Here is a 26,198-nt window from a genome sequence, read left to right on the forward strand (position 1 = left end):
TGCTGAAAATGAGCTCCTTGGACCTAAGCAAAGTCATGGGAAGCTCAAAAATGGAGAGAAAATGGCTGAAAATCCAAGTTAACAGCCTCCAAAATTGCTCTCAAAAGTCAGTTACGGGTTCTGTTCTCCCAGACTTGGTAAATTGACCACAAAGTGCCACTTGGCACTCATACATGCAATTTCCCCGCATTGGGCTTCCTGCTTAAAAATCTCTCAACTTGTGCATCAGTTGACTTTGCAGCAGAGTACTAAAATGTTCCCTTGGTCATACCGAAGGTAATGACGCGAACACATTTCACGGCCCAGAATAGCAGCCTCCAAAATTGCTCTCAAAAGTCAGTTACGGGTTCTGTTCTCCCAGACTTGGTAAATTGACCACAAAGTGCCACTTGGCACTCATACATGCAATTTCCCCGCATTGGGCTTCCTGCTTAAAAATCTCTCAACTTGTGCATCAGTTGACTTTGCAGCAGAGTACTAAAATGTTCCCTTGGTCATACCGAAGGTAATGACGCGAACACATTTCACGGCCCAGAATAGCAGTTCCCTAATTTTTAGGAGATGCTTCCGTCGGGCTCCCGCTGGTCTTCTGACCATCTATCCTCATTGGGACCGCATCCAAAAGTGCAATGTGGCCCAACTGTCGGATACTTTCTGTTGGTGATCCCACCTTGACTTTATGCCTTTATTGAGTTCACTTCCTAGTATCCACCAACTTGCTAAGTGCGACGGAGGGGACCTGTATGATCTTGCTCTAAGTCTAGACATCCTCTTACTGTACGAATTCCAGTGCCGACCAACTTCCCGTCTGCGGGTGAAACTATCGTTCACATTGGCCATACAATGTCCGACCATTTGCAACTTCAAAAAGAGGGTCTCAAAAATAAAACAAAAATCATTGGAAGAAACCAACAACTAAGGTTAGCAATTGCCACGTCAAATGAACCAAGAAAGCTTCAGATTCTGTAGAAATTTTGGCAGAGTCTCCTTTGTAAAATGGTTCTGGTGTACTGAAAACAGACCAAAAAACAGCTCAAAAAATCACTGTCTCTCTAACACTGTAAGCTGTGGGTAAACCTGTCCTGCACCTGTACTGTCTCTGACTGTCCTGTCACTGTCCTGTAAGCATAGACTGCGACAATGCCTCAACAGCAGTAAAGCAAAGATGCAATCCCAACTGTCTAACTCACAGTCAATACATCCTAGCTGCCTATCTAAGGGTGCTCGAGGGATCGCTCCAAGACCTGTATCACCGAAAGGATCTCAACATTCAAGAATCCCCCAGGTCAATAAAACCTCACTCGACCCTCAACAAAGGCTGCAGTAAATCTGACAATACATAGACTTCCCACAAAGTCATACATCCACAAATTTCTCACTGTATGCTGTAACCGCTGCGGCGGTTATTTGCTGCGTGACTCACAGCCAGCAAACCCTCAACAGACATACATCATCTTTGACAATACATCCCATGTGGAAGTACCTGCAATGTCAGGATGAAATCTGGAATATCAAGCAGCAAACACAAGCTACCTGATGAACTAGTGGATGTCGCCTACAGTCTGTGTGTAGATGCGCCCGTGTCGTATGTGACATGCCTCCAAGAACTGTGAGCCGTCCTTCGATGTGTAGACAGCCACAGATCAACACTCTGGGAGTGTCGATATCCTCAGCACCCACAGTCGTAGGCCGAAAACCCCAAATTTGCAGAGTCCGATCTGCACCTGCTGAGACCACGTAGTCGAAAATGGCCTGCGCAAAACTTTGTCGAAGCCGAACGATGACCGAGACGACCGAGATGGCCGTGTCTTTGCCTGTCGAATTTCACTCCAATTTGAGCTAGTGACTCTAGCCTCCTGCAGTGCTGCCCAGAGCCTCGATCTGAGCTCTAATACCAGTTGAAGGAGTACGAGCGGAAGTGAGACGCGAGAGAGAGTGCGAGAAGAAGAGCACGACGATATGGTGAACTCGCTCTACTGTAATGTGTAGAGCATAGTGAGTTCTTATTAGGTTTTTACAAAAGAATATGTGTACATACCTGGCGGCCCGCCCACTTACCTGGGCGACCACATTGGGCTTTACACCCCAACACTTGAGTATCGGGGGTACTTGGGTTAGGTACCGGGGGTACTTGGGATACTTGGTACTGCTTGCAATCAGCCCAAGCTCAACTCCTTCCTATGGGTGTACTCCTTGGCGGCCTAGCGCTCACACCAAGGTTGCTTTTTCCCACATCACGTTGATTGGTTGTCACAAGGCGGGCACCACGTGCCATTAGAAAAGAACAGACTGAACAGACTTTTAGCACTTCAATAACAACTGAAATGAAAGAGAGAAAGAGAGCACACATGACACCGAGTGGTGCAATTCCACCCCAGAGAGTATTGGCCCCAAACCTTGGCACCCCTTTCGGTATTTCTTTCATGGTTATAGGGAATGGCCATTTTCAAGTCTCCGTTCCCATCCCAATTTCCTGTTTTGGATCCGCGTTCCGTGTTTCAAACGTGAGTATCTGAGACAGGGAATGGCATTCCATGCATGTTGTCGTTCCCTGTTCCCTGTTCCGATTTCTCGTTCCCGGTAACTATGATTTCTTTATATTACTTGAACTCGGTACAATGCCGATACTCGTGCTCTGCACCTTCTCACCGAAGCGTGCTAGAGAATGAGCCCTCTACACATATTTAAAGGCCCTTGGCCTCAGAAGCAATTACATGAAAAGTAGTATACTCAAAAGAAATCGGCCCAAAAGCATCTTTTCCAAAAGCTGCCATCCAGCAAAATGCGAAAATCCGTGCAGGTGCCACGTGGCACTGCCAACGTAAAACGCAGAATTCCGTACTGACTACCACTTCAACATGCCAGTGTAAAATCCGAAAACTATCAATACAAATTGAGGATTCAATACTGCTCTGCCACATCATCAGTTGGTTACGCTTTTCGTGTGTGTGTGTGTGTGTGTGTGTGGTCCACTTCAATCTTTAGGTCCCCTGGACCCCATCAGACAGGGTCCCATAAGTTGGTAGGACTTCTTCTGCTTCTTCACTTAGGGTTTAGACCCCTCGGTCGGGATCTGCAAGTCAACTGCGTTCTTCAATGGCTTGACACGTCAACAATTTGTGACATCCTCCCTTCTTGAAAGAAAGTAATCGTCCGCGATTATAGTATTTCTACAAAACAACTCAAGTTAGCTCAAAATTTCCGAGGGTCATTCCGATAGACATTCTGAGGGACAATCAGTTTTCTCATTCCAAATCAGAGCTCTTGATTTCTTGGGTAGTTGGCTTCCCAGAAGAATCTCATCCAATAAGGAGTCTCATTCCAGATCGGAACTCTTGATACCCTGGGTCGTTGGCTTCCGAGAAGTATCTTATCCAATAAGAAATATTCAGTGGGTGGCACATCACAATGCAACACAAATGCTCACTATTAGGTGCAGTGGAATGAATGTTTGAACTTTGCTCAAGATGAGTGCTCCGAACTGTGCTCAAGGTTCCTTTTGTTCTTATGGAAGGGAGAGCCTTCCATTCTTAATGAGAGAGTGCAATGATCACAAAAAAAGTGAATAGACACTGTGCGTGCAAGTGTATGAGACTGAGAGATAGAGAGAGAAGAGAATACGACACCAGAGACATAAAACCCTCCTCCGAAGGCCCCACTCTCTATGGCGAGAGCGGTCTACTTATGATTGCACAAATCTCTACAATGCTTGGACTTGCCGCCGACGATGAGGACGACGACGAGACGGGCTAAAGTCTGAAAACGCCAAGGGCTGAAATCTGCAAAACTTGTATCTACTGAATTCTGACTCTATGTTGATGACGACGATGCGACGACGGACGCACTGAAACGCAGATGCTGAAATCTGCGTTTTCCGGGCTGAAACTGTAAACCTTGCGGAAACTGACCGTGCGGCAAGGAACTGCTGCGGGAAGGTGAGGTCTGCAAGGTTCGGGACTTGATCTGAGGTGTCTAAAGGCTGAAAACTGAAAACACTGGTGGTTCTTGAGGTTCCGTCGCGGAGAATCTGCAAAACGCTGGGGTATAATGCAGATGCAAAAAGGCTAGGGCTGAAAATCTGTTGTTGTCGCGAGTTGCATTTGCAAAAATCTGTTGCTATCGCCGGTTGTTCTGCAAATGCAAAACGCTAGGCTGATCTGTTGTGTCTTAACGACGCCGCGGCTGATCTGCTGTGCACAAATCGCCAAGGCTGATCTAATGCAAAAACGCTAGGTCTTCTCTGGAGAAAACACCAGAGTAATCACGGGGTTGGTCTTGCTGAGAAGTTACCTGTTGAGCAAAGTGCTCTTGCTGCCTCTTCTGCCAAATAGTGCTAGCCTAGGTTTGGTTATATACAAACTTACTCAATCTGCCCTACCTACTTTCCAACAAAAGTCACTAAAAAATAATAAGTGAAAAATGTCAAAAATAGGTAAAATAGGCTAAATGCACTGGAAAACTCCCCTGAAGGATTCTGATGGATTTTGATGGGAATGCTTATGATCTTGCTGTGTGCAACCAGAGGATTATGCATCTACACTAAGTGACTCGGTATGCACGGTCTACGAATAGACTCACAAAAGTGCCAGATCACTTCTAATCTAGACTGACTGGACTGACTGAACCCTTGTCGTGCTGTAGCTTGTCCACGGACACATAGGGTTGGATGTGTCACGTGACATCCCTTCCTTTTCAAAGTGAGGTACTGGACCCTGGTACCGAACTGTATGGCGTCGAGGGAGATCGCCAAGAACATCCGGAATCCTGGAAGTGACTCTTCGCTGGCCCACTCTGATGTGTGGGTCGTGCGGTACTTGAACTTCATAAAGGTCTGTAACGCTTGCTTCTTTGGGCCGCGCCGAAAGCAACACAAAGTCTTCTGAGGCTCCTAGTGTCATGCTTCTTTCTTCTTCAAGAATTTCCATGGCTGAAAATTCTTGAAACCATTTCCAACACAAAACCATGAACATACCCATTCCATGTAAAGTGAATGGAATAAATCTTGTCTTCCTCAAAGACTGTGCATGCAATGTAGATGAACGTAGAGACGGAGTGTCAAACCGTTCACCACACACGCAAACAATGAGACTGAATCTTTCTCTTTTGATCTAGAGTAATCAACTTTGGCAATTCACAACGGAAATGCCCATGCTTGGTGCTCATACTTTCATGTGCTCTTTCCATAATTGTGTCGTGCCAAGGAAGAGACATGGAATGTGACTTCCTTGAATGCATACTTTTCAGCTTTTCATGAACAATCCGCATACATTCGTCCTCATTCATGAGTGAAACGTGCTCAACGTACAATATGTCATGCCTAGTAAAAGGGATCACATAAAGACGCTGACAAAAATACAGGAAACGATCACGAATGAAACACTCGTACAATGCGTGTTGACTAATCATGCGGACACATAGTACTTCATATAAAGGTTCTTTGGACCTAGGCTTGAGAGCCAAGACCGGTTCTTCCTGAAGGGATGCTTTGGACCTAGGCTCGAGAGCCAAGATCGATCCTTCGTGATTGATCGAATCTGCAACGAGGTTAGCTTCGCTAGAAAAAGCATCCACTAACACATCATCCTTGTGAACAATCACATCATCTTCATGCAAATCATCATGCTTGTGAGAAATCACACCTTGATCATGCAAATCATCATGCTCGTGAGAAATCACCTCTTGATCATGCAAATCATCATGCTCATCATTAACATCTAAATCATCATGCATATCATTATCATTTAAATCATCATGCAAATCATTGTCATTTAAATCATCATGCAAATTTTGTGTGTCTGCACTTGAGAAACGAGTTGCAAGAACTCTTGCAGGTGTCGGTCGCTCTGTTCTTGTCTTGCTTTGGCTGCCTTTCTTTCTGCTTCTCTTTCTGTGTGTCTGCGATCGATTTCTGCTTTTCTTTCTACATGTCTGCGATTCATTTCTGCTTTTCTTTCTGCGTGTCTTGCTTCGCGTTCTAACTTCATGTCCATCACCATCTTGTCAAAAGCCTCCATAGGAATTAATGCAATCCTTAACGTAGATGGGGAAGGGGGAGGGTTGGAAAAACCTCCTACTGGGGAAAATTCTTCTTCGCCTCTCTCATGCTCCTCACCTCTAAGCGAAGTATCCATTCCGCTTCGAGTGATGACCATTCTAAAGTCGTGGGTTCTTAAGTTCACGAGGAACTTGGGTTCTTGCGGGTCTTGAGATTCTTGAGTTCTAGAGATCTTGAGGTTCTTTCGCTTGCAAGTCTGTGTTTGAGAAGGATCTTCTCTTCACCCGAGTTCTGCTCTTTTCCGCGGGCGCACCCCTTGGCCGCCTTGCGCTCACACCAAGGTTGCTTTTTCCCACCTCACGTCGATTGGCCGGCCGCTAAGTGCACGGTCCGCTCTCAATGAGTGAAAAGAGGCACAAGGGGAGGCTGGACAAGCCCTTCTTTCCTTGGATTCCTGTCACTCTTCAAAAACACGATTAGGAATCGACATGCCCAAGCGAACTTGGGTTTGTGCGACCTCAACAAGCAAAAAAAATTATTGTGATTCTTGTGGTTCTTTCCTTGAGTGATACAGAACATTGCCAAAGCTCTGATACCAATGTTAGGTGCAGCGGAATGAATGTTTGAACTTTGCTCAAGATGAGTGCTCCGAACTGTGCTCAAGGTTCCTTTTGTTCTTATGGAAGGGAGAGCCTTCCATTCTTAATGAGAGAGTGCAATGATCACAAACAAAGCGAATGGACACTGCGTGCAAGTTTATGAGACTGAGAGATAGAGAGAGAAGAGAATACGATGCCAGAGACGTAAAACCCTCCTCCGAAGGCCCCACTCTCTATGGCGAGAGCGGTCTACTTATGATTGCACAAATCTCTACAATGCTTGGACTTGCCGACGATGAGGACGACGACGAGACGGGCTGAAATCTGAAAACGCTAAGGGCTGAAATCTGCAAATCTTGTATCTGCTGAATTCTGACTCTATGTCGATGACGACCATGCAACGACGGACGCACTGAAAACGCAGATGCTGAAATCTGCATTTTCCGGGCTGAAACTGTAAACCTTGCAAAAACTGACCGTGCGGCGAGGAACTGCTGCGGGAAGGTGAGATCTGCAAGGTTCGGGACTTGATCTGCGGTGTCTAAAGGCTGAAAACTGAAAACACTGGTGGTTCTTGAGGTTCCGTCGCGGAGAATCTGCAAAACGTTGGGTATAATACAGATGCAAAAACGCTAGGGCTGAAAATCTGTTGCTGTCGCCGGTTGCATTTGCAAAAATCTATCGCTATCGCCGGTTGTTCTGCAAATGCAAAACGCTAGGCTGATCTGCTGTGTCTTGACGACGCCGGGGTTGATCTGCTGTGCACAAATCACCAAGGCTGATCTAATGCAAAAACGCTAGGTCTTCTGTGGAGAAAACGCCAAAGTAGTCGCGGGGGTTGGTCTTGCTGAGAAGTTGCCTGTTGAGCAAGGTGCTCCTGCTGCCTCTTCTGCCAAATACTGCTAGCCTAGATTTGCTTATATACAAACTTACTCAATTTGCCCTACCTACTTTCCAACAAAAGTCACTTAAAAATAATAAGTGAAAAATGTCAAAAATAGGTAAAATAGGCTAAATGCACTGGAAAATTCCCCTGAAGGATTATGATGGATTCTGATCGGAATGCTTATGATCTTGCTGTGTGCAACCAGAGGATATGCATCTACACTAAGTGACTGGGTATGCACGGTCTACGAATAGACTCACAAAAGTGCCAGATCACTTCTAATCTAGACTGACTGGACTAACTGAACCCTTGTCGTTTTGTAGCTTGTCCACGGACACAAAGGGTTGGATGTGTCACGTGACACTCACATATGCATATTACAAGACATAGAAACATAAAGTCGTCGATGAATACACACCCCCCCCCCCCCCCCCCCCCGCAAATAACCATCCAGGTTCGGCCATGAGCTGTTCAACAACTCCCTCATCACTCCTCCCGCAAATAACCTAAAAAGGTCCGGGCCATGAGATATAAAGGCCTTTTACAACCAAAAGCCCCCAAACCGTAGCCTGCGTCGGTTGGAGGTGTTGAGAGTAACCACTGCTCAGACTTCTTAATACTTTCCCCGCAAATAACCATCCAGGTTCAAGCCATGAGTAACAACAATACTCCCCCCGTAAATAACCACAAGGGTCCGGGCCATGAGTAAAACCAGCACTTTTCAAACATTCAATACTCCCTCCGCAAATACTCCACAAGGGTCCGGGCCATGAGTATGAACAAGCATTCTCAAACATCATTTCTCACTACTCCACCGGGGTGTAAATCACCAAGCATTCAAGTGGAGAAAATCACCAAGGATTGAAACCAATATTCAAACAAGAGTCAAACAGTTCAAAGCGACACCAACACAGGTTCAAAACACATACCATCCATTTCAAACAAATTCCAGACAAGATCACCACACAAGTTCTCAAACAAATCCTCAAACAAAATTCAAACTTAAAAAGCAATCTCAACATTAGCCGAGCTCGAAAAGTCAACTAACTTTCCATCCTGAAACCTGCACCAAAAATTAGGGTTAATTTCCTTCCATAAGGTCGTAGCCGACCGCACCATGGTCCATAAGCCCTTGGACAGAAAATGTTCCTGTGGCGATGATTGTAGTCCCAAGACATAGCAATCACACTAGACCTCCAAGGTTATCAGCTCGAGAAGAGACACCTACTGAGAGATGTCGAGAAATTTCAAGTTATAATCTGCTAGGGTTTCCATGGCAAGCATTTCAAGATACCCCACTCTGCCAGAAGCTGCAATCTGAAGAAAGATGCCGGACACCATATAACTTTGGGCAAAAAAAAAATCTTGAAAGCTTGCCAAGTCCTTGGAGTGTGCGGCTTGGTAGCTATAGACATCACTGCATGGCACTACCTCTTAGAAAAACAACTCCTCGAAACAATTCTTGGATCCTTCTCTTGCAAGTGATCTTTATGGCTTATGCCATGTAAGACATGAGCGGTGATGACGGGAGCGCGCCTGATGCGCAATGAAGTAAGGGTGCGAGTAGCTAATAAGTCCGGGATCGGAGCACAAAGATTCTTCAAATACAATTCCAGTAGCCTTTGGAAGCGTCGGTTTGCTCTGTCTGCTCTTTTGTAGGACCGGTATGCTTTCGGAAAAGCACACGCCTGATGCTCTGATACCACTGTCACAAGGCAGGCACCACGTGCCATTAGAAAAGAACAGACTCCAGAAGAGACATCTACTGAGAGATGTCGAGAAATTTCAAGTTATAATCTGCCAGGGTTTCCATGGCAAGCATTTCAAGATACCCACTCCGCCATAAGTTGCAATCTAAAGAAAGATGTCAGACACCATATAACTTTGGTTTTTTTTTAAAAAAAAAACTTGAAAGCTTGCCAAGCCCTTGGAGTGTGCGGCTTGGTAGTTGTAGACTTTCACCATTGCATGGCACTGCCTCTGAGAAAAACAACTCCTCGAAACAAATCTTGGATCCTTCTCTTGCAAGTGATCTTTATAGCTTATGCCCTGTAAGACATGAGCGGTGAAGACGAGAGCACACCCGATGCGCGATGAAGTAAGGGAGCGAGTGGCTAATAAGTCCGGGGTCGGAGCACGAAGATTCTTCAAATAAAATTCCAGTAGCCTTTGGAAGCGCCGGTTTGCTTTATCTGCTCTTTTGTAGGACCGGTATGCTTCGGAAAAGCACACGCTTGATGCTCTAATACCACTGTCACAAGGCGGGCACCACATGCCATTAGAAAAGAACAGACTTTATAGACTCGAGAAGAGACACCTACTGAGATATGTCGAGAAATTTCAAGTTATAATCTGCTAGGGTTTCCATGGCAAGTATTTCAAGATACCCCACTCTGCCAGAAGCTGCAATCTGAAGCAAGATGTCAAATATCATATAACTTTGGGCAAAAACAAAAAATCTTGAAAGCTTGCGAAGTCCTTGGAGCGTGCGGCTTGGTAGCTATAGACTTCCACCACTGCATGGCACTGCCTCTAAGAAAAACAACAACTCAAGACAAATCTTGGATCCTTCTCTTACAAGTGATCTTTATAGCTTATGTCCTGTAAGACATGAGCGATGAAGACGGGAGCGCGCCCGATGCGCGATGAAGCAAGGGTACGAGTGGCTAATAAGTCCGACGTCGGAGCACGAAGATTCTTCAAATAAAATTCCAGTAGCCTTTGGAAGCACCGGTTTGCTCTGTCTGCTCTTTTGTAGGACCGGTATGCTCTACAGTTGAGGACAATTGTTTATAAGTGAGAGGGATGTTGCTAAATTGGCTTTACCTGACAGAAAAATCATTCTAAATGAATTACTGGATTTATAAGTGAGAGGGTTTTCTCGCTTGGAACAGCAGGAAAAAATAATTCTAAATGAATTATTGGAATTTAAGTGAGGGTTTTTCGCACTGGAGACATCCGAGTACAGATATTTCTAGTGTGTCATTTAGAGTAATGATGGGAGCACTGTGAAAGGGAATATTTGTAAGGCCACCAGGAGCAGGTACTTCTGATGCATCACATCGGATGGGAGCATTAGGAAGAAGTATTCGACCATCCGGGAACGGACATCTCTAATGCGTCATAGGATGGGTGACACAAAGCATCGCGAAGGAGACTGTATCGTAAGTTCGGTAGGAAAGGACTAGGCGATGGGTATTCTTGATGCGTCACAAGGTGGGTGACGGGGGACATCGAAAAGGGAATATTCCATAGTCGGGAGGAAATTCCGAATTGTGTTAGAATTGTGCACAAGGAAGAGCAAGCACTTGAATGAAGATGGGTTCAAAGGAAACTTTGAGGAAAAAACAGATGCTTTCTAAAAAAGCGGGTCTATGTCTGCATTGCAATTGTGCATGTGATTGCATCTAGGGACGCCTAGGAAGTGTTGTGTAAGCATTGTTTTCAACTTATAAGATTTTATTAAGTTTTTGGGCAGGTTCAGACCATTTTTAAAAAGTGACCAACCATGGCGGCCTCTAACTAATAAAGCAGCAGATCAGCCAGCGCTTTTTCTCTCCCTCTCTCTCTCGTAGAGCAAAAGTGATCTCTCCCTCCCTCTATCTGAGGCGCCCCCACTTTGCCTATTTTTACTGGGAAACGTAAGGAGATCCCCTTATTCTGGCCAGCTCCAGACACCTGTAAAAGCAAACTTCAGCACCCTCTCTCTACACAGAAGTGCCAGCGCAAAAGAGCAAGGATTTTTTCGCAGGGAAGATGCAAGAAAAGCCAGCGCTAGAAAAAAGAACAGGCTGCCGCAGATTTCAGCCAGGAAGGTGATGCCGCCGATGAAGCCCATGGCTGCCCCGAGTGTACCAGATGACGCCAAGACCAAGTGCGCGAATTCCATCGCGAAGAAGTGCCTATGGGAGCAAGTTGCCATCGCGACAAGCTGCTGTTTTTCTCTGTTTTCAGCCCATAAACGTCGTAGACGGGGCTGATTTACGAGAAGGTATCTGAGAGCACACCTCTTCTGGATGTAGGATTGGAAGAGAGGATTCTTTGTGCAGAGATCTCTTCCGGGAAGATGCTTTTCGAGAACAGAGTTGCGTTTCGAGCATCAAGACTTTGAAGGTAACGATTTCCATGTTATGATCTCTGAGTGTTTGTGTACTTCCTCTTCACGAGGGAATAGGAGCAAAGGAAGGCATGAGCCTCTACAGGAGAAAGCGCTCTGAGGAACTAAAGCCAGATCAACCCAAGGGTTTCGTACCCGAGTTTGGGAAGTAGATCCACGGATCGGAGAGAGGTAGTCTCGCAAGTCGTGATTTGGAAATTAAGATTCCCAAGTAAGGACTTCGTGTCCGGGAAAGCAGAGTTGTTCTGCAGGAAAAGGACTCTGGAAATAGAGTTGGAAAAGAGTCCAGAGTCAGAAAAGAGTTGCAGGGATGCCATGCTCTGAGTGTGGAAGGTGAGATCCAGAGTTGAGAACCTTAGTTCTCGAGGATTAAGGAACGGAAAGTTCCATGGAATAGGGTTTTGCCCTAGGAATCGGAAGTTGAGGCTTCCAAGAACCATCAAGCCTTATTCTAGAACGAGTGTGGTAATATGTTCGAATCAAGTGCTTGTATAGACTTCTCCTCAGTAATAAAGATACTATTACGGGGGGGGGGGGACCAGCCCATCTTCTGGTCCCAGTATTGTGTCGATCTTCTCACTCTCTATCTCTCTCTATATCCTCTGGCTTCAGTAATAAGTGATAAATTCTATAAATTCTATTTATCCCATCTATATTGGTATGCGCTCCAGTTTGTGACAGGTGGTATGCGATATGAGGACGCTTTCGCGGAGATCTGTCGCGATAGATCCATGATCCATTGGCTACCCGGTCTTGAGAGGAGGTTTCTCGCGGTTGCAAACGAGCTCATCACCCGATTCACCTTTTTCATTGCACCTTTGACACCTTTCCATACAAGTGGTTCCATGCGCAACAGACAGGATTTGGCAGTCTATTTGGTGACTTTCTACAACACCTTGTTCTTCCCTTGCAAAGGTTGGGAGCAAGGTCTCTTAATCTACTGTACTAGCTGCAGTCTCAGTACTGATGTGTGTTCCTTTCTGTTGGATGTATGTCCCCAATTCACTCTGAGAGGGGAAGTCTTGATAAATACAAAGGAAAAGTAATAGAACCATAATTTGAAAAAGCCTTCAACATGGAAGAGGCAAAAGAGAGAAAGGCAAGGTGGGGATGAGACACATACGCATGCACGTGCGTGTGCCAATGAAAGCACATATAAATGCTCAAAGAGGTTGTGATGATCACATGGGTACCCAAAGAACCCTGCTATCAAAGAGGTAAGTCACAATTCCCCTATTGTGTACTAAGTTCCAGATAGTGAACACAATTTGAACCCATGTCTCTGCAAACTCAACAGCATTAGCATGTCGTCTATGCTAATGCCACCACACGCACCATACAATCACATATACACCCACACAAGTTTGAGAGAGAGAGAGAGAGAGAGAGAGACCTGGAAACTATGTTAGAAGAATTAAACAAATCACCCTGGTGAACTTCTGCTATTACCCGGAGGCGGCTGCAAAATTTCAAATAGTAAGGAAAGGATAAGTGGATTGGAATCTAGAAAAATGGTAAAAGCCAATCAAAGTAATTTACGACTTCCTAAACAACCTGTAGCGCGTAAAAGCGTTTAACACGTTTTGGAAATCCTCTAGCCCTGCACTGCCAATATTCTTGTCATCACTGTCTTTATCTTTTTTTGAATTCGGATCTAGTTGTCTGGGTCGTGGAGATGATGCCATCCTCCTCCTTTTGAGCAGGTAGCACTCTTGTAAATCTTCAAACTAAAATCATAAAGAACACTAGGTTAGTAAGACAATTGAAAAAAATCAGAATCTGGATTGAACTAGAATGGGTGGAAAAAGATAGGACAATTTTGCAGAAATAGAATCTACTCATTTCTGAACACAATTTTCCATGTGCACTACATAACTCTAACAAAAGCATTCAAACATGAGATTTAAGAGTAGTTACTGAACAAGCCACAAAGTTTCTAACTACAGTATGCTATATAAAAATATGCTGGCTATGGAAACCTAAAACATCACAAATTTTTACCCACACCATTGAGCAAAAAGCATATAAATAAATACATAACATCATGAAATAAAACAAAAAGTATGCTCAGGGAGCTCAGTACCACTAAACGAAGCATACCTGTGCTAAAACCCTTTTCTTCTTAGCAATCGCCATGCTAGGCGATGGGACTGGGCCTAGAAGGTTTGAAATGCAGTCTGATGACCCACCAAGCCGTTGATCCCTCTTTTGGAAGCTTATCGAAGAAACCCTCTCTTTGCAGTCCCCTTTTCTTGCGACTGCCACTGATGCAGCCATTCCTGGCTCAGTTTTAGTAGGAAAGGCAATGGCATTGCCAGTGCTTGGAGATGCAGTGGCCCCTTTGACCAGATTAGGACTTGAACCCTGTAGTAACATCCGTAACTTCACTGAATATCGTTCCCTGGCTCTTAGCAACTCCTGTCTTTGTTTCTCAACAGAAGAGACATCTTCTCGGATGAACTGCAGATCAGCCTGTAGCTGAAAAAAATAAAAACTACATACATATGAGCATTGGTGTACACAGAACTACAGTCATAGAGTGACTTCAAATAAATTTACCTCATTCAATTCTTCCTGTTTCTGTTGCTGAAGCCTGTGTAAGAAATCAAGAAGAATTTCCATGTTAGTCTCTGCTTCCTCCTGTTCAGCTTTCCTTTTTTTATCCGCAAGAAGAGAAAGAAGCGAGTCAAGCTCCTTCACTGAAACCTCTGCTCCCTGCCATCAGATGAACCTTTATAAACGGATCTATCCAAAATCCCATCTCACTGCTTGGTATTGTTTTATGAGTAGTTGAATATACATGATAAAAATGTTGAGGAATGTACCTCTTGAAGGTAAAGTTTAAAGTGCTCCAATGGAGTTGCACTGCTAACAAGTTGGCATGTTGAGGCCTTTTTCAACAACTGCACAATACATCAACCCAGAAATCACCCTTAAATAGATGCGACAGCCTTTACGACAGTAAAATGTAGATTTAAGTGAACAGATAGGATGACCACGCTCAAGGACGAAAAATACCTTAAGTATGCAATCACAGACCAGCAATTAAATAGGTTGTGTACTAACCCAAACCTGAATACACGCTATCAGAAACACAATGCGTCGAAGGAGAGAGAAATAATAAACAGATGCAAATCCTGCCTAGAAGAAGGTACAATGATCACAAATGTATCAAGATATTCAAACAATGCCACAAATACTTAGCCTAAGACTAACCTTGTGCCTCATAAGCTAAGAGTTGTAAATTAAAAGCCTCTGACTTAACGGTGTCTATAGAAGATTGCCTTTGCATGGTTATTGCCAAATACAAGACTACACTAGCATCATGTACACAAGGTGGAATAGTTTCCAAATAGACGTGAGACCTACATTCTTAAATGGTGACCTCTTCGAAAAAATCCTCATTAAGCAACCTCCCCGATTTGTTGAATTTGGTTCTAAAGACTAGCACAATAGCACAAAGCAAAGTGTGCATACAAGAACACTAGCAGTCACAAAGATGCATGAGAAGAGAAGAGTAGACAATTTTCAACCTTGTGGAAGCAATCCCAAGAGAGTTAAGAGTATGTCACCTCTCAGGACGGTCTTGGAGGGCTACTAGTGCCCCAGTATCTACTAGGGGCTGATCATAGGGAGTGAGGGCTGCTTTGTGGCCGTGCCCGGCCTATGCAAGGTAGTTTTCGCATCTTCGGCCTGTTCCCGCCATTGTTTTGGCCACCCTATATTGCTGGCAGTGTCATATAGGTTGCCTCTTGCTGGCCCCAGATTTAGAGCAATGTCACAGATTGCTAGCGTTTGAAGCCACTGAAGACCTAAACCGACTTGCAGATCCCGGCCGAGGGGCTTAAACCCTAAGAGGAAGTAGCGGAAGAAGTCTCACCAACTTACAGATCCTCGCCAAGTGGAGGCAACTTATTCAAGAGGTTTTATCAACTTTTGGGACCCAGTCCCCGGTGGGGGCCCAAGTGACTATAGACAACAAGACCCACACACACACACACACACACACACACACACACACATATTAATTCGCAAGCGGACGATGACATGGCAAGTTCGTACGGACATTCCGTGATTTCCGCTAACATGCTGACGTGGCACTGTATGGGCCACGTCAGCATGTTAGCGTGAAACGCGCTGAGAGCTTTTGGGTTCCACGCTTTGGACCAGATGCTTTTAGGCTTCATGCTTTTCATGTAAATTGTTGTTGGATAGGCCCAAGGCCTATAAATATGTGGCATGAGCTCATTTTCTGGCACGTCTTCTCCGCGGGGGAGTGCAAAGCATGGAGTACCGTCTTGTACTCAGTTGAAGCAATATAAGGAAATATTGAAAGGGGTGCCACGGTTTGGAGCCAGTGCTCTCTTCAGGTGGTGTCACAAACTGCTGACCTGTCAAGCCACTGAAGGACGAAGCCAACTTGCAGATCCCGGTCGAGGGGCCTAAACCCTAGAAGAAGCAACAGAAGAAGCAGAAGCAGCAGAAGAAGTTTCACCAACAGGCAAAGTCTTGACAAGTGGCCTATTTTTAAAGAGGAGTTCCCACCAACTTATGGGACCCCTCCGATGGGGCCCAAGTGACTAGAGATAAATAAAGCAGGACCAGCACACACACACACACACAGAAGATGCGCAACCAATTGATGACGTGGTAGGACTCTATGGAAGTCCCGGATTTCGCGTTGACATGGCAGCTATATGGATTCCTGTAAAACGCGTTGGCAGTGCTACGTGGCAACTGTACACGTTTTTGCAAAATGTACGGGTTGCTTTTGGGTTAGATGCTTCTGAGTTTGAATCTTTTCATGTAAACTACATTTGAGAGGCCAAGGGCCTTTAAATATGAGCCAAGGGCTCATTCTCTGGCACACTTCAATGTGAAGGTGCAGAGGATGAAGTACCGGTGATGTACTGAGTTCAAGCAATATAAAGAAATACCGAAAGGGGCGCCAAGGTTTGGGGCCATTGCTCTCTTGGGGTGGAACTCCGCCACTCCCTGTCTCGTGTCGTGCATCTCTTTCAGTTCAGTTGTTATTTGAAGTGCTTAAAGTTGTTCAGTCTGTTCTTTTCCGTACGCACCGTCCCATGACGGGTGGAACCTCACCACTCCCCATCTCGAGTATCCTGCATCACTTTCAACTCAGTGTTATTTTTGTTCAGTCTGTTCTTTTCCATTGGCACAGAATGCCCTTCTCGGTTCAGGCAATTTATCCGATAGCTATGTCATCGATTTCCACAGTTTCTTATTTTATCTGTTTTTCCCTCTCTTTAGCGTTTTTGCCATATCGCCGTCCCTCTCTAATGTGCTTTTGTGTTTTTGCAGGTTCCTCTCCTCCTATGCCCTCTTGCCCTAGGCGACTCTCCATCTACGGTACGCCGTACACTGCAAATTCAAATCTCCAGTGACGAGGTTGCTCTTGGAGGTTCCACATTCAGAGGTTGCTGCTGTATGCCATCAGATCCAAGGGATTGTGCACCCAAGTGCCACTGTTTTCAGCCATATCCATCCATCTTCTGCTGCCACTTCTCATATGGCATCAAAGCTCTGATGTTGAGATCCAACCTTGGAGCGTTTTTTGCAGCGTGTTCGATGCTTTTCTGGAGTTTTTGGAGAGGAGTTAGCTTGCTGTTTTTTCAGATTCAGATCTGGTATTGTCGCATCTGGTGCAAGTTTTTGAGGCTCCGGTACAAGTTTTGCAAGTAAAAACAGGTTGTCTATTGGCTACAGTAAAATTAAGATTCAAGCAATTGTTTTCAATACCCGGATTTGGAGGTGAAGAGGTGAACGAGGAGGGACAAGTTGCTCACTGTCCATTTGTGTCTCAGAGTTGGTGTTGAGTTGGAGTTGTACGCGCTGATTTGGAGCAGTTTCTTCCAAGTATCCAAGCTTGTCCTCTTCACACGACCATACCCTTCCTGTCAACATCTCAGATAGTGAGTCCAATGGTGATGGTGTTGGACCATCGTCCGGTGCTACATGGGATGTGTATCAAAAGGAGACCCATGACTTACCTGTGAAGATACCTACCCTTCCAACTTTTCCAGCTAATCGCTAGTTAGGTGGTACCAACTATAGTGCTTGGAGAATGAGAATGATGGCGGTATTTGACTTGTATGATCTCGGGTTTTATGTGACCGAGATAGTGGAGAAGCCATCTACAGCGGAGGACAGTGCACTTTGGGAGCATGTCAATGCTCAATTGATCATCTTGAATTGTACACCGCATATTTTCAATCATGTGACGAGTGCCAAGTAAATTTGGGATCATTTGAAGTATATCCATGAGCATGTTACATCGATGATCGGATGGGTGACTGAGAGCATCGAGAAGAAGTGTTTGACCATCCGAAACGGACACTCTGATGGGATGGGTGACAGAGAGCATCACAAAAGAGTTGTTCCCTACGTTCAATGAGAAAAAACCAAATGATGGGTATTCCTAATGCGTCACAAGGTGGGTGACGGGAGCATCGGGAAGGGTATATTCCATGGTCAGAAGGAATTCCGAACTGAGCTAGAATTGTGCACAAGAGATGAGACAAGCACTTGAATGAAGATGGGTTCAGAGAAAGCTTTGAGGAAATGCACTTGCTTTTTGAAAAAGCCAGTTGCTTTTCAGTAAGGCCCTCTTCTGTGTGTCACGTGACACATCCAACCCTATGTGTCCGTGGACAAGCTACAGCATGACCAGGGTTCAGTTCTGTCAAGTCAATCTAGAATAGGAAGTGATATGGCACTTTTGTGAGTCTATTGGCAGACCGTGCATGTCCAGACACTTAGATTAGATACATATCCTCTCTATTTTTGACGTTTTTCACTTATTATTTTTAAGTGACTTTTGTTGGGAACTAGGTAGGGCAATTTTGCTAAGATAATATATAAGCAAACCTAGGCTAGCACTAATTGGCAGAAGAGGCAGCAGGAGCACCTTGCTCAACAGGTAACTTCTCAGCAAGACCAACCCCCGCGACAACTCTGGCGTTTTCTCTCCACAGAAGGCATGGCGTTTTTGCACCAGATCAGCCAGCGTTTTTGCACTTGCAGATTCCCGGCGACAGCAAAGGACAGATCAGCACTAGCGTTAGTGGATTTCACCAGTAGATTCACAGCGTGTTTGCAGCAGGACCCATTTTCAGCCCTAGCGTTTTTGGTTTGCAGATCAACCTCAGCGTTTTTGCAGATCTTCGTGACGGAATCAGCCCTAGACTCAACGTTTTCAGTTTTCAGCAGTCAGTTTCCGCAGTAGAACCCCCAAACCTCGCAGATCTCACCTTCCCGCAGCAGATCCTCGTCGAACGGTCAAATCCATTGAAGTTTGCAGTTTCAGCCCAGAAAACACAGATTTCAGCATCTGCGTTTTCAGCGCGTCGTCGTTGCATCGTCATCATCGACATCGTCACCGACATAGAGTTAGAATTCAGCAGATAAAGATTTATAGATTTCAGCCTTAGCATTTTCAGATTTCAGCCCGTCTCGTCGTCATCCTCATCGTCGTCGACATCATCAGCAAGTCCAAGCATTAAAGAGACTTGTGCAATCATAAGTAGACCGCTCTCGCCATAGAGAGTGTGGCCTTCGGAGGAGGGTTTGACAACATTCTGGTATCGTATTCTTCTCTCTCTATCTCTCAGTCTCAGCACCTTCATTCACAGTGTTCACCACTTTGTTTGTGTCCATTGCACTCTCTCACTAAAGGAATGGAAGGCTCTCCCTTCCGTAAGTAAAAGGAACCCTTGAGCACAGTTCGGAGCACTCATCTTGAGCAAAGTTCAACATTCACTTCTGTTGCACCTTACATTGGTATTAGAGCTCTGGCAGTGTTCTGTATCACTCAAGGAAAGAACCACAGAAATTTTTTTGCTTGTTGTAGTCGCACGCCAAGTCCTCTTGGGCGTGTCGATTCCTAATCGTGTTTTTGAAGAGTGACAGGAATCCCAAGAAAGAAGGGCTTATCCAGCCTCCCCTTATTCTCTTTTCACTCATTGAGAGCGAACCGTGCACTTAGCGGCCGGCCAATCGACGTGAGGTGGGAAAAAGCAACCTTGGTGTGAGCGCAAGGCCGCCAAGGGGTGCGCCCGCGGAAAAGAGCAGAACTCGGGTGAAGAGAAGATCCTTCTCTAACACAGATTGCAAGCTAAAGAAGAACCGCAAGAACCTCAAGAATCTCAAGAACCCAAGACCCGCAAGGACCTCAAGACCCCCAAGAACCCAAGACCCACAAGAACCCAAGTTCCTTGTGAACTTAAGAACCCACAACTTCAGTGGATGGTGTTGTTTATTCTTCCTCTCTCATTTCTAATGTGTAGGCGAAGATTGAAGAGATTCGGGATAAGGAGACTCTCTTAGTCTCTTCTTCTCCCAAGCATGACACACAAGATTTGCATGATGATCAAGATGTGATTTCTCACAAGCATGATGATTTGCATGATCAAGATGTGATTTCTCACGAGCATGATGATTTGTATGACCACGATGTGATTGTTCACAAGAATGATGGGTTAGTAGATACTGTTTCTAGTGAAGCTAACCTCATTGCAGATTCATCAAACACGAGCCTAGGTCCAAAGAACCCTTACAGGAAGTACTATGTGTTCGAATGATTCGTCAGCACGCATTATTCGAGTGTTTCATTCGTGATCGTTTCTTGTATTTTAGTCAGTGTCTTTATGTGATCCCTTTTCCTAGGCATGACAGATTGTACGTTGAGCACGTTTCACTCATGAATGAGCACGGATGTATGCCGATTATTCATGAAAAGCTACAAAGTATGCATTCAAGGAAGTCACATTCCATGTCTCTTCCTTGGCATGACACATTCGTAGAAAGAGCACAAGAAAGTATGAGCACCAAGCATGGGCATTTCCGTTGTGAATTGCCACAGTTGATTGATTTAGATCAGCAAGAAAAGATTCGATCTCATTGTTTGCGAGTGCGTGGTGAACGGTTTGGCACTCCGTCTATTTGTGCACAGTCTTTTAAGAAGATCAGATTTTTTCCAGTCACTTTAGATGGAATGGGTATATTCATGTTTTTGTGTTGGAAGTGGTTTTAGGAATTTTCAACCTCGGAGATTCTTGAAGGTGGACCTACGTCCATAGAAGATGTGGAACCATTGAAGGAGACTCAGAAGACTTTGTCGCTTTCGGCGCGGCCCTTGCAGACTTTTATGAAGTTCAAGTATCGCACCACCCACACCTCAGAGTGGGCCGGCGAAGAGTCCTTTCAATGATTCCGAATGTTGTTGGCGATCTCCCTCGACGCCATACAGTTTGGTACCAGTACCTCCCTTTGAAAAGGAGGCGATGTCACGTGACATCCAACCCTATGTGTCCGTGGACAAGCTACAATATGACCAGGGTTCAGTTTTGTCAAGTCAGTCTAGAATAGGAAGTGATATGGCACTTTTGTGAGTCTGTTCGCAGACCGTGCATGTCCAGACACTTGGATTAGATGCATATCCTCTTGTTGCACACAGCACGATCGTCAGATTCCCATCAGAATCCATCATGGGAATTTTCCAATGCACAGAACCTATTTTCCCTATTTTTGACATTTTTCACTTATTATTTTTAAGTGACTTTTGTTGGGAACTAGGTAGGGCAATTTCGCTAAGATAATATAAAAGCAAACTAGAGTTAGCACTTTCTGGGAGAAGAGGCAGCAGGAGCACCTTGCTCAACAGGCAACTTCTTAGCAAGACCAACCGCTACGACAACTTTGGCGTTTTCTCTCCACAAAAGGCCTAGCGTTTTTGCACCAGATCAACCAACGTTTTTGCACTTGCAGATTCTCGACGACGGCAAAGGACAGATCAGCACTAGCGTTAGTGGATTTCACTAGCAGATTCACGGCATGTTTGCAGCAAGATCTATTTTTTGCCCTAGCGTTTTTGGTTTGCAAATCAACCTCAGTGTTTTTGCAGATCTTCGCGACGGAATCAGCCCTAGACTCGGCGTTTTCAGTTTTCAGCAGTCAGTTTCTGCAATAGAACCACCAAACCTCGCAGATCTCACCTTCCCACAGTAGATCCTCGCCGCACGGTCACATCCATTGAAGTTTGCAGTTTTAGCCCAGAAAACGCAGATTTCAGCATCTGCGTTTTCAGCGCGTCGTCGTCGCATCGTCGTCATCGACATCGTCACCGATATAGAGATAGAATTCAGCAGATAAAGATTTGCAGATTTCAACCTTAGCATTTTCAGATTTCAGCCCGTCTCGTCGTCGACATCGTCAGCAAGTCCAAGCATTGTAGAGATTTGTGCAACATAAGTAGACCACTCTCGCCATAGAGAGTGTGGCCTTCGGAGGAGGGTTTGACAACATTCTGGTGTCGTATTCTTCTCTCTCTATCTCTCAGTCTCAGCACCTTCATTCACAATGTTCACCACTTTGTTTGTGTCCATTGCACTCTCTCACTAAAGGAACAGAAGGCTCTCCCTTCCGTAAGTAAAAGGAACCCTTGAGCACAGTTCGGAGCACTCATCTTGAGCAAAGTTCAACATTCACTTCCGCTGCACCTTACACTTTGTGTAGGATTGGAAGAGAGGGTTCTCAAATCTCTACATAATAATCTCTTCCGGGGATTTGCTTTCCAAGAACCGAGTTTTGTTTCGAGTTTTTGAGTCTTCACAAGTGATGCTTGTCATGTTTTGATCTATGAGTGTTTTTTTGCAAGTGCAATTCCTCATTATGAGAGGAAGTAGGAGCACAGAAAGGATGACTCTCTGCAAGAGAAAAGCACTCTATGGGAACAAAGCCAAATCAGCCCAAGGGTTTCACACCCTAGGTTTCAGGAGTCTAGTCGACTTCTTGTAGAGAAAAAATTTTCCTACTCTGCGAGCTTTTCTTGCAATTCTTTAAGTTCCACGTAGACCGGTTTAGTAAGCAAGCACACTTTATACGATTTTATACGAGTCAAAAAGACTATTAAAGCATACCATAAGGCAACCCTCTTTATTTCACATGTCCTTAAGTATCATGGCTTACCAACATCTATAGTGTCCAATAAAGATCCAAGAATATGACCGGCACTTTTTGGAAGGGTCTCTTTGAGAATTTGGGTACTCAATTGAATTTCTCCTCGGCCTATCACCCACAAATTCAACTATCATTGATCTACTTAAAGCCTATGTGATGGGAGTAGATGCTTGCTTCTCTCTTGACTTGTCATGGCTTCTTCCTGTATCTTCCCATAGTCTTCCTCCTTTACAAAGAAGGCCAGGAGACCATGCTCTGACACGGTACACCACTGTCACAAATAACAATACCACTCTAATAAATAGAATTTATCGCTTAATATTGAAGCCAATTTATATATATATAGAGAGAGAGAGAGGAAGAAGATCGACACAGTACTGGGGATCAGAAGATGGGTTGGTCTCTTGACCTGAGAGCAGTCCAATCAAGTTTGATACTTTTGACGAAAGCACAGATGTTCCAAAAACTTCGTCTCTCATTCAACACTTTGAAGTTTCCTTTGCCTAAAGCAAGTACTCATAGTCCCCTTGAGGTACCTGCTCATAAGCATCATCTTCGACTCTTCCAAGAAATTGCTGCTGATTTGGACTAAATTAAAGACCGCGTTTTCCACACAAAAAAAATCCACACTTTTGAGAAAGGCATCAAAAAAGATTGGGATCAGTTTTCCCAAAAGAAGCACGAGCAAGTCACAAATTACATGAACAGATATTAATTCACTCTTTCCATCCTTGAACCTTTCTGATGAAGAAAAGTGTCAAAAAGTGGAAGCTGAAGATGCAACGAAGACAAGAATTGGCTCATGTTTCGGTGGACAGCTCAACTCCGGTCTAGGACATCTAAGAGAGAGAGAGAGAGAGAGAGAGAGATCTGGGAGAGGCTCTCCATGCTTATAACAAACTGCTCATACAGGTGACCAAGGGTGGTCATATAACTGCAAGCAAAAATTGTCTTGAAAGCTTGCCAAGTCCTTGGAGGAGCATGTGATTGTGTCGCGATTGAACTCCACCACTACATGGTATTATCTTTAAGAAATCCCGCATCTCGAGAAACCCAATTCTTTTTGTATAATTGCCCAAAGCATAGATGTTGTCGAATTGTTGTATTGTAAAAACTATAAGGCTTTCTTTCGATCTTTCACTCCAAAAAAAGTGAAAATTTTTATTGTCGTCTCGCCATCCTTGAAATCCTTTGGCTGGGTAGGTGCATACCCTGGATATGGATAATAAGGATATCCATACGACCTCCTATTATCGTACCCAGGTGGCGGTGGTTGTAGGGGAGGTGAAGGCAACTTCGGTGGCAGAGGCGGGTGCACTCCATCAAGGTCAGATGGCGCTTTCTGGTGCCGAAGGAGGGCGTACCACCTAGGGCATTCAAGGAGGTAACATATAGTTCAGAAACCGTTGAAAACTTTGCAACATCGAGAGATTTTGCTAAGGATGCCACAAAAGTATGTCGCGAAGCTCATCGAGAAGAAACTACATGTACTCTGCCAAATCCATGAATGCCATCATACTCTGTCTGTTCTTTGTAGAATCGGTATGCTTTTAGAAAGCACACAACTGGAACTCTGATACCACAGTAACGTGAGGGCACCACGTGCCAATGAAACAGAACAGACAGAACTAACTTTAAATACTTCAATGAAAACTAAACTAAAAGAGATGTACTACACGCGAGTCATATAGTGGCGGAGTTCCACCCCGAGAGAGCACTCACCCCAAACCCTGGCACCCCTTGCAGTATTTCTTTATATTGCTTCAACTTTAGTACACAAGAGGTGGCTCGGCTCAGCTCTTGCTCCCGCAAAGATGCCAAAGAAGAGAGCTCACCCTCGTATTTAAAGGCACTAGATCCAACAGCAGTTGAAACTCTTAACGCTCTCAAGCAGCCAGTGCGTTTTGCGAGAATCTGTAGTGCCACATCAGCAGCCTGTCAATGGAAAAAACGACACTTTCATTGAGGTCGCATTTTCAATCTACAGTCACTAAACCTCAGATCTCAGAATATTAAAGCAATGTCTCTGTATTCCTATGTCCTTTGTGCTCTGTATCCCCCATGTCCTTTGGAAAAATCACAAAAGTTTAGAACGTTGTATCCTCTACGTCCTTTGAGGAATGCCAAAGCCATAGAGCATTTCAGCGCTTTAGACATAACAGAAATAAACATAAAGCTAAAGGACATACCTTGTTCAAAAGAAAATTTGGAAAAACTTGTGTATTCGTTAGATAAAGTCCACAGCAAGGGCAATTCTTCTTATTGTTGAGATGAGTCATGATGCACATATAGCAAAAGCTATGTCCACAAGCTGTAGAAAAAGCATCCTTCATGGTTTGGAAGCATATTGGGCAGAGGATATCCTTATCAAGATCACGTTTTGACTGCCCTGTATCCGTATCATCTGAACGTGCCAGTTCACCTTTCCGACCTGTTACTGAAGGAACCTGAACACCAACTGAACCTTCCTGGTCCATGGTGGGGCCTGTGTAGCTATTCCCGTGTTTGCATTATGTGCCCGATAAGGTAATAGGGTAGGTTCATCTACTGAGGGGAGCTGTGGTGGAAAGCTCTAATTGCATCGTTCAATACATGTATGGCATCGATTATTCGTTCATCATCCATAAGCTCCTATTGACTCGCAAATCACTTCTTCGGGCAACATCGATAAACGCTGTTATGAGCGCATTGCTGGCCTGTAACCATACAACGAGAAGGGACATGGGCATGCAGATGGAGAGTAGCCTGCGGGGATGAGCGGCGAGGAAGAACTTGGAATTGGGAGGGTGGATGAACTTGGAATTGGGAAATAAACCCAGATCGACGGCAAGGAAGGGCCCAACTTGCGGAGGAGGGGGTGGGTGTAGAGAAGGGAAGTTGAAGAGGAAGACGCAGCGAGTTACCCTGCGGACGCGAGCCTGCCTCTGACTCCCAACCAAATTGATTTTCGATCGCCCACAGTAAAAGCGGAAACGCATCTGTCCCTCCACCACCCAAATCCCTTGTTTCGAGCATTTGCTCTCGTGTCACTCTTTCCTTCCTAGAGTGTGCGCCACACATTTTCTTTCTCTATGGACTGGACGGTTTTAATGAGTCAAATCTTTCATTTCAAGTTGGTGTAAAATCTGAAAATGGTGGTAATAGGAGAGAATATTCGCGTGTGTGAGAAGATCGAGCAAGGGGGGAGGGGAGAAGTGCCGCAAGCGATGGGGGGGCTGAAAAGCTTAATTCTTGAATTCAAACAGCAAGCGGCAGCAAGCGAGTTTGGTTCTACTTGTGTTTACAACAGGTACGATTGGGATGGTCTCTGTTGCATGTGCGAGTTCAAAACCTGCGTTTCATTTTGAAGGGTTAGTTTCACGGGTGGGGTATGAGGTCCAAGATTAATTTCATAGGAATCTTGGAACGAATGAATAAGATCAGATGCAAGCAGCCGTGAGAAATTCACAAAAAAAATGAGAATCAAGTGAGATCCTTTAGAGGGGAAAATTGAAGGGGAATGGCACGTGCCAGGCGACGCAAAGGACGCGCAGAGGTCGAGGAAGTAGAGAAAAAAAATATTCATGGGTTAGCACTTAGAGCACCTAAACAGGCATGCTCAAGTAGTTATAGGAGCGAATCAAA

The 26,198-nt window shown here is 44.9% G+C and overlaps 1 protein-coding gene across 2 annotated transcripts in view; it reads right to left on the minus strand.

The window, feature by feature from the left end:
* COP1 (Transducin/WD40 repeat-like superfamily protein) overlaps positions 1–25,564 on the minus strand; it is a 36,972-nt gene extending 11,408 nt beyond the window's left edge. The window contains exons 1-7 of one of the 2 annotated variants that reach the window (XM_086499376.1): positions 24,764–25,564; positions 24,297–24,509; positions 14,423–14,500; positions 14,157–14,312; positions 13,698–14,075; positions 13,152–13,324; positions 12,991–13,056 (exon numbers count right to left, since the gene is read on the minus strand). In XM_086499376.1, coding sequence (XP_086355502.1) covers positions 12,991–13,056; positions 13,152–13,324; positions 13,698–14,075; positions 14,157–14,312; positions 14,423–14,500; positions 24,297–24,509; positions 24,764–25,051 — 1,352 coding nt within the window. In that variant the 5' untranslated portion in view covers positions 25,052–25,564. The remainder of the gene's footprint in view (positions 1–12,990; positions 13,057–13,151; positions 13,325–13,697; positions 14,076–14,156; positions 14,313–14,422; positions 14,501–24,296; positions 24,510–24,763) is intronic. The other variant, XM_086499377.1, reaches the window with a different exon arrangement.
* Between the last annotated feature and the right edge of the window lie 634 nt (positions 25,565–26,198).

Source organism: Adiantum capillus-veneris, chromosome 25, assembly GCF_014529385.1.
Source record: "Adiantum capillus-veneris isolate H3 chromosome 25, ASM1452938v2, whole genome shotgun sequence".
NCBI classification, from domain to species: domain Eukaryota; kingdom Viridiplantae; phylum Streptophyta; class Polypodiopsida; order Polypodiales; family Pteridaceae; genus Adiantum; species Adiantum capillus-veneris.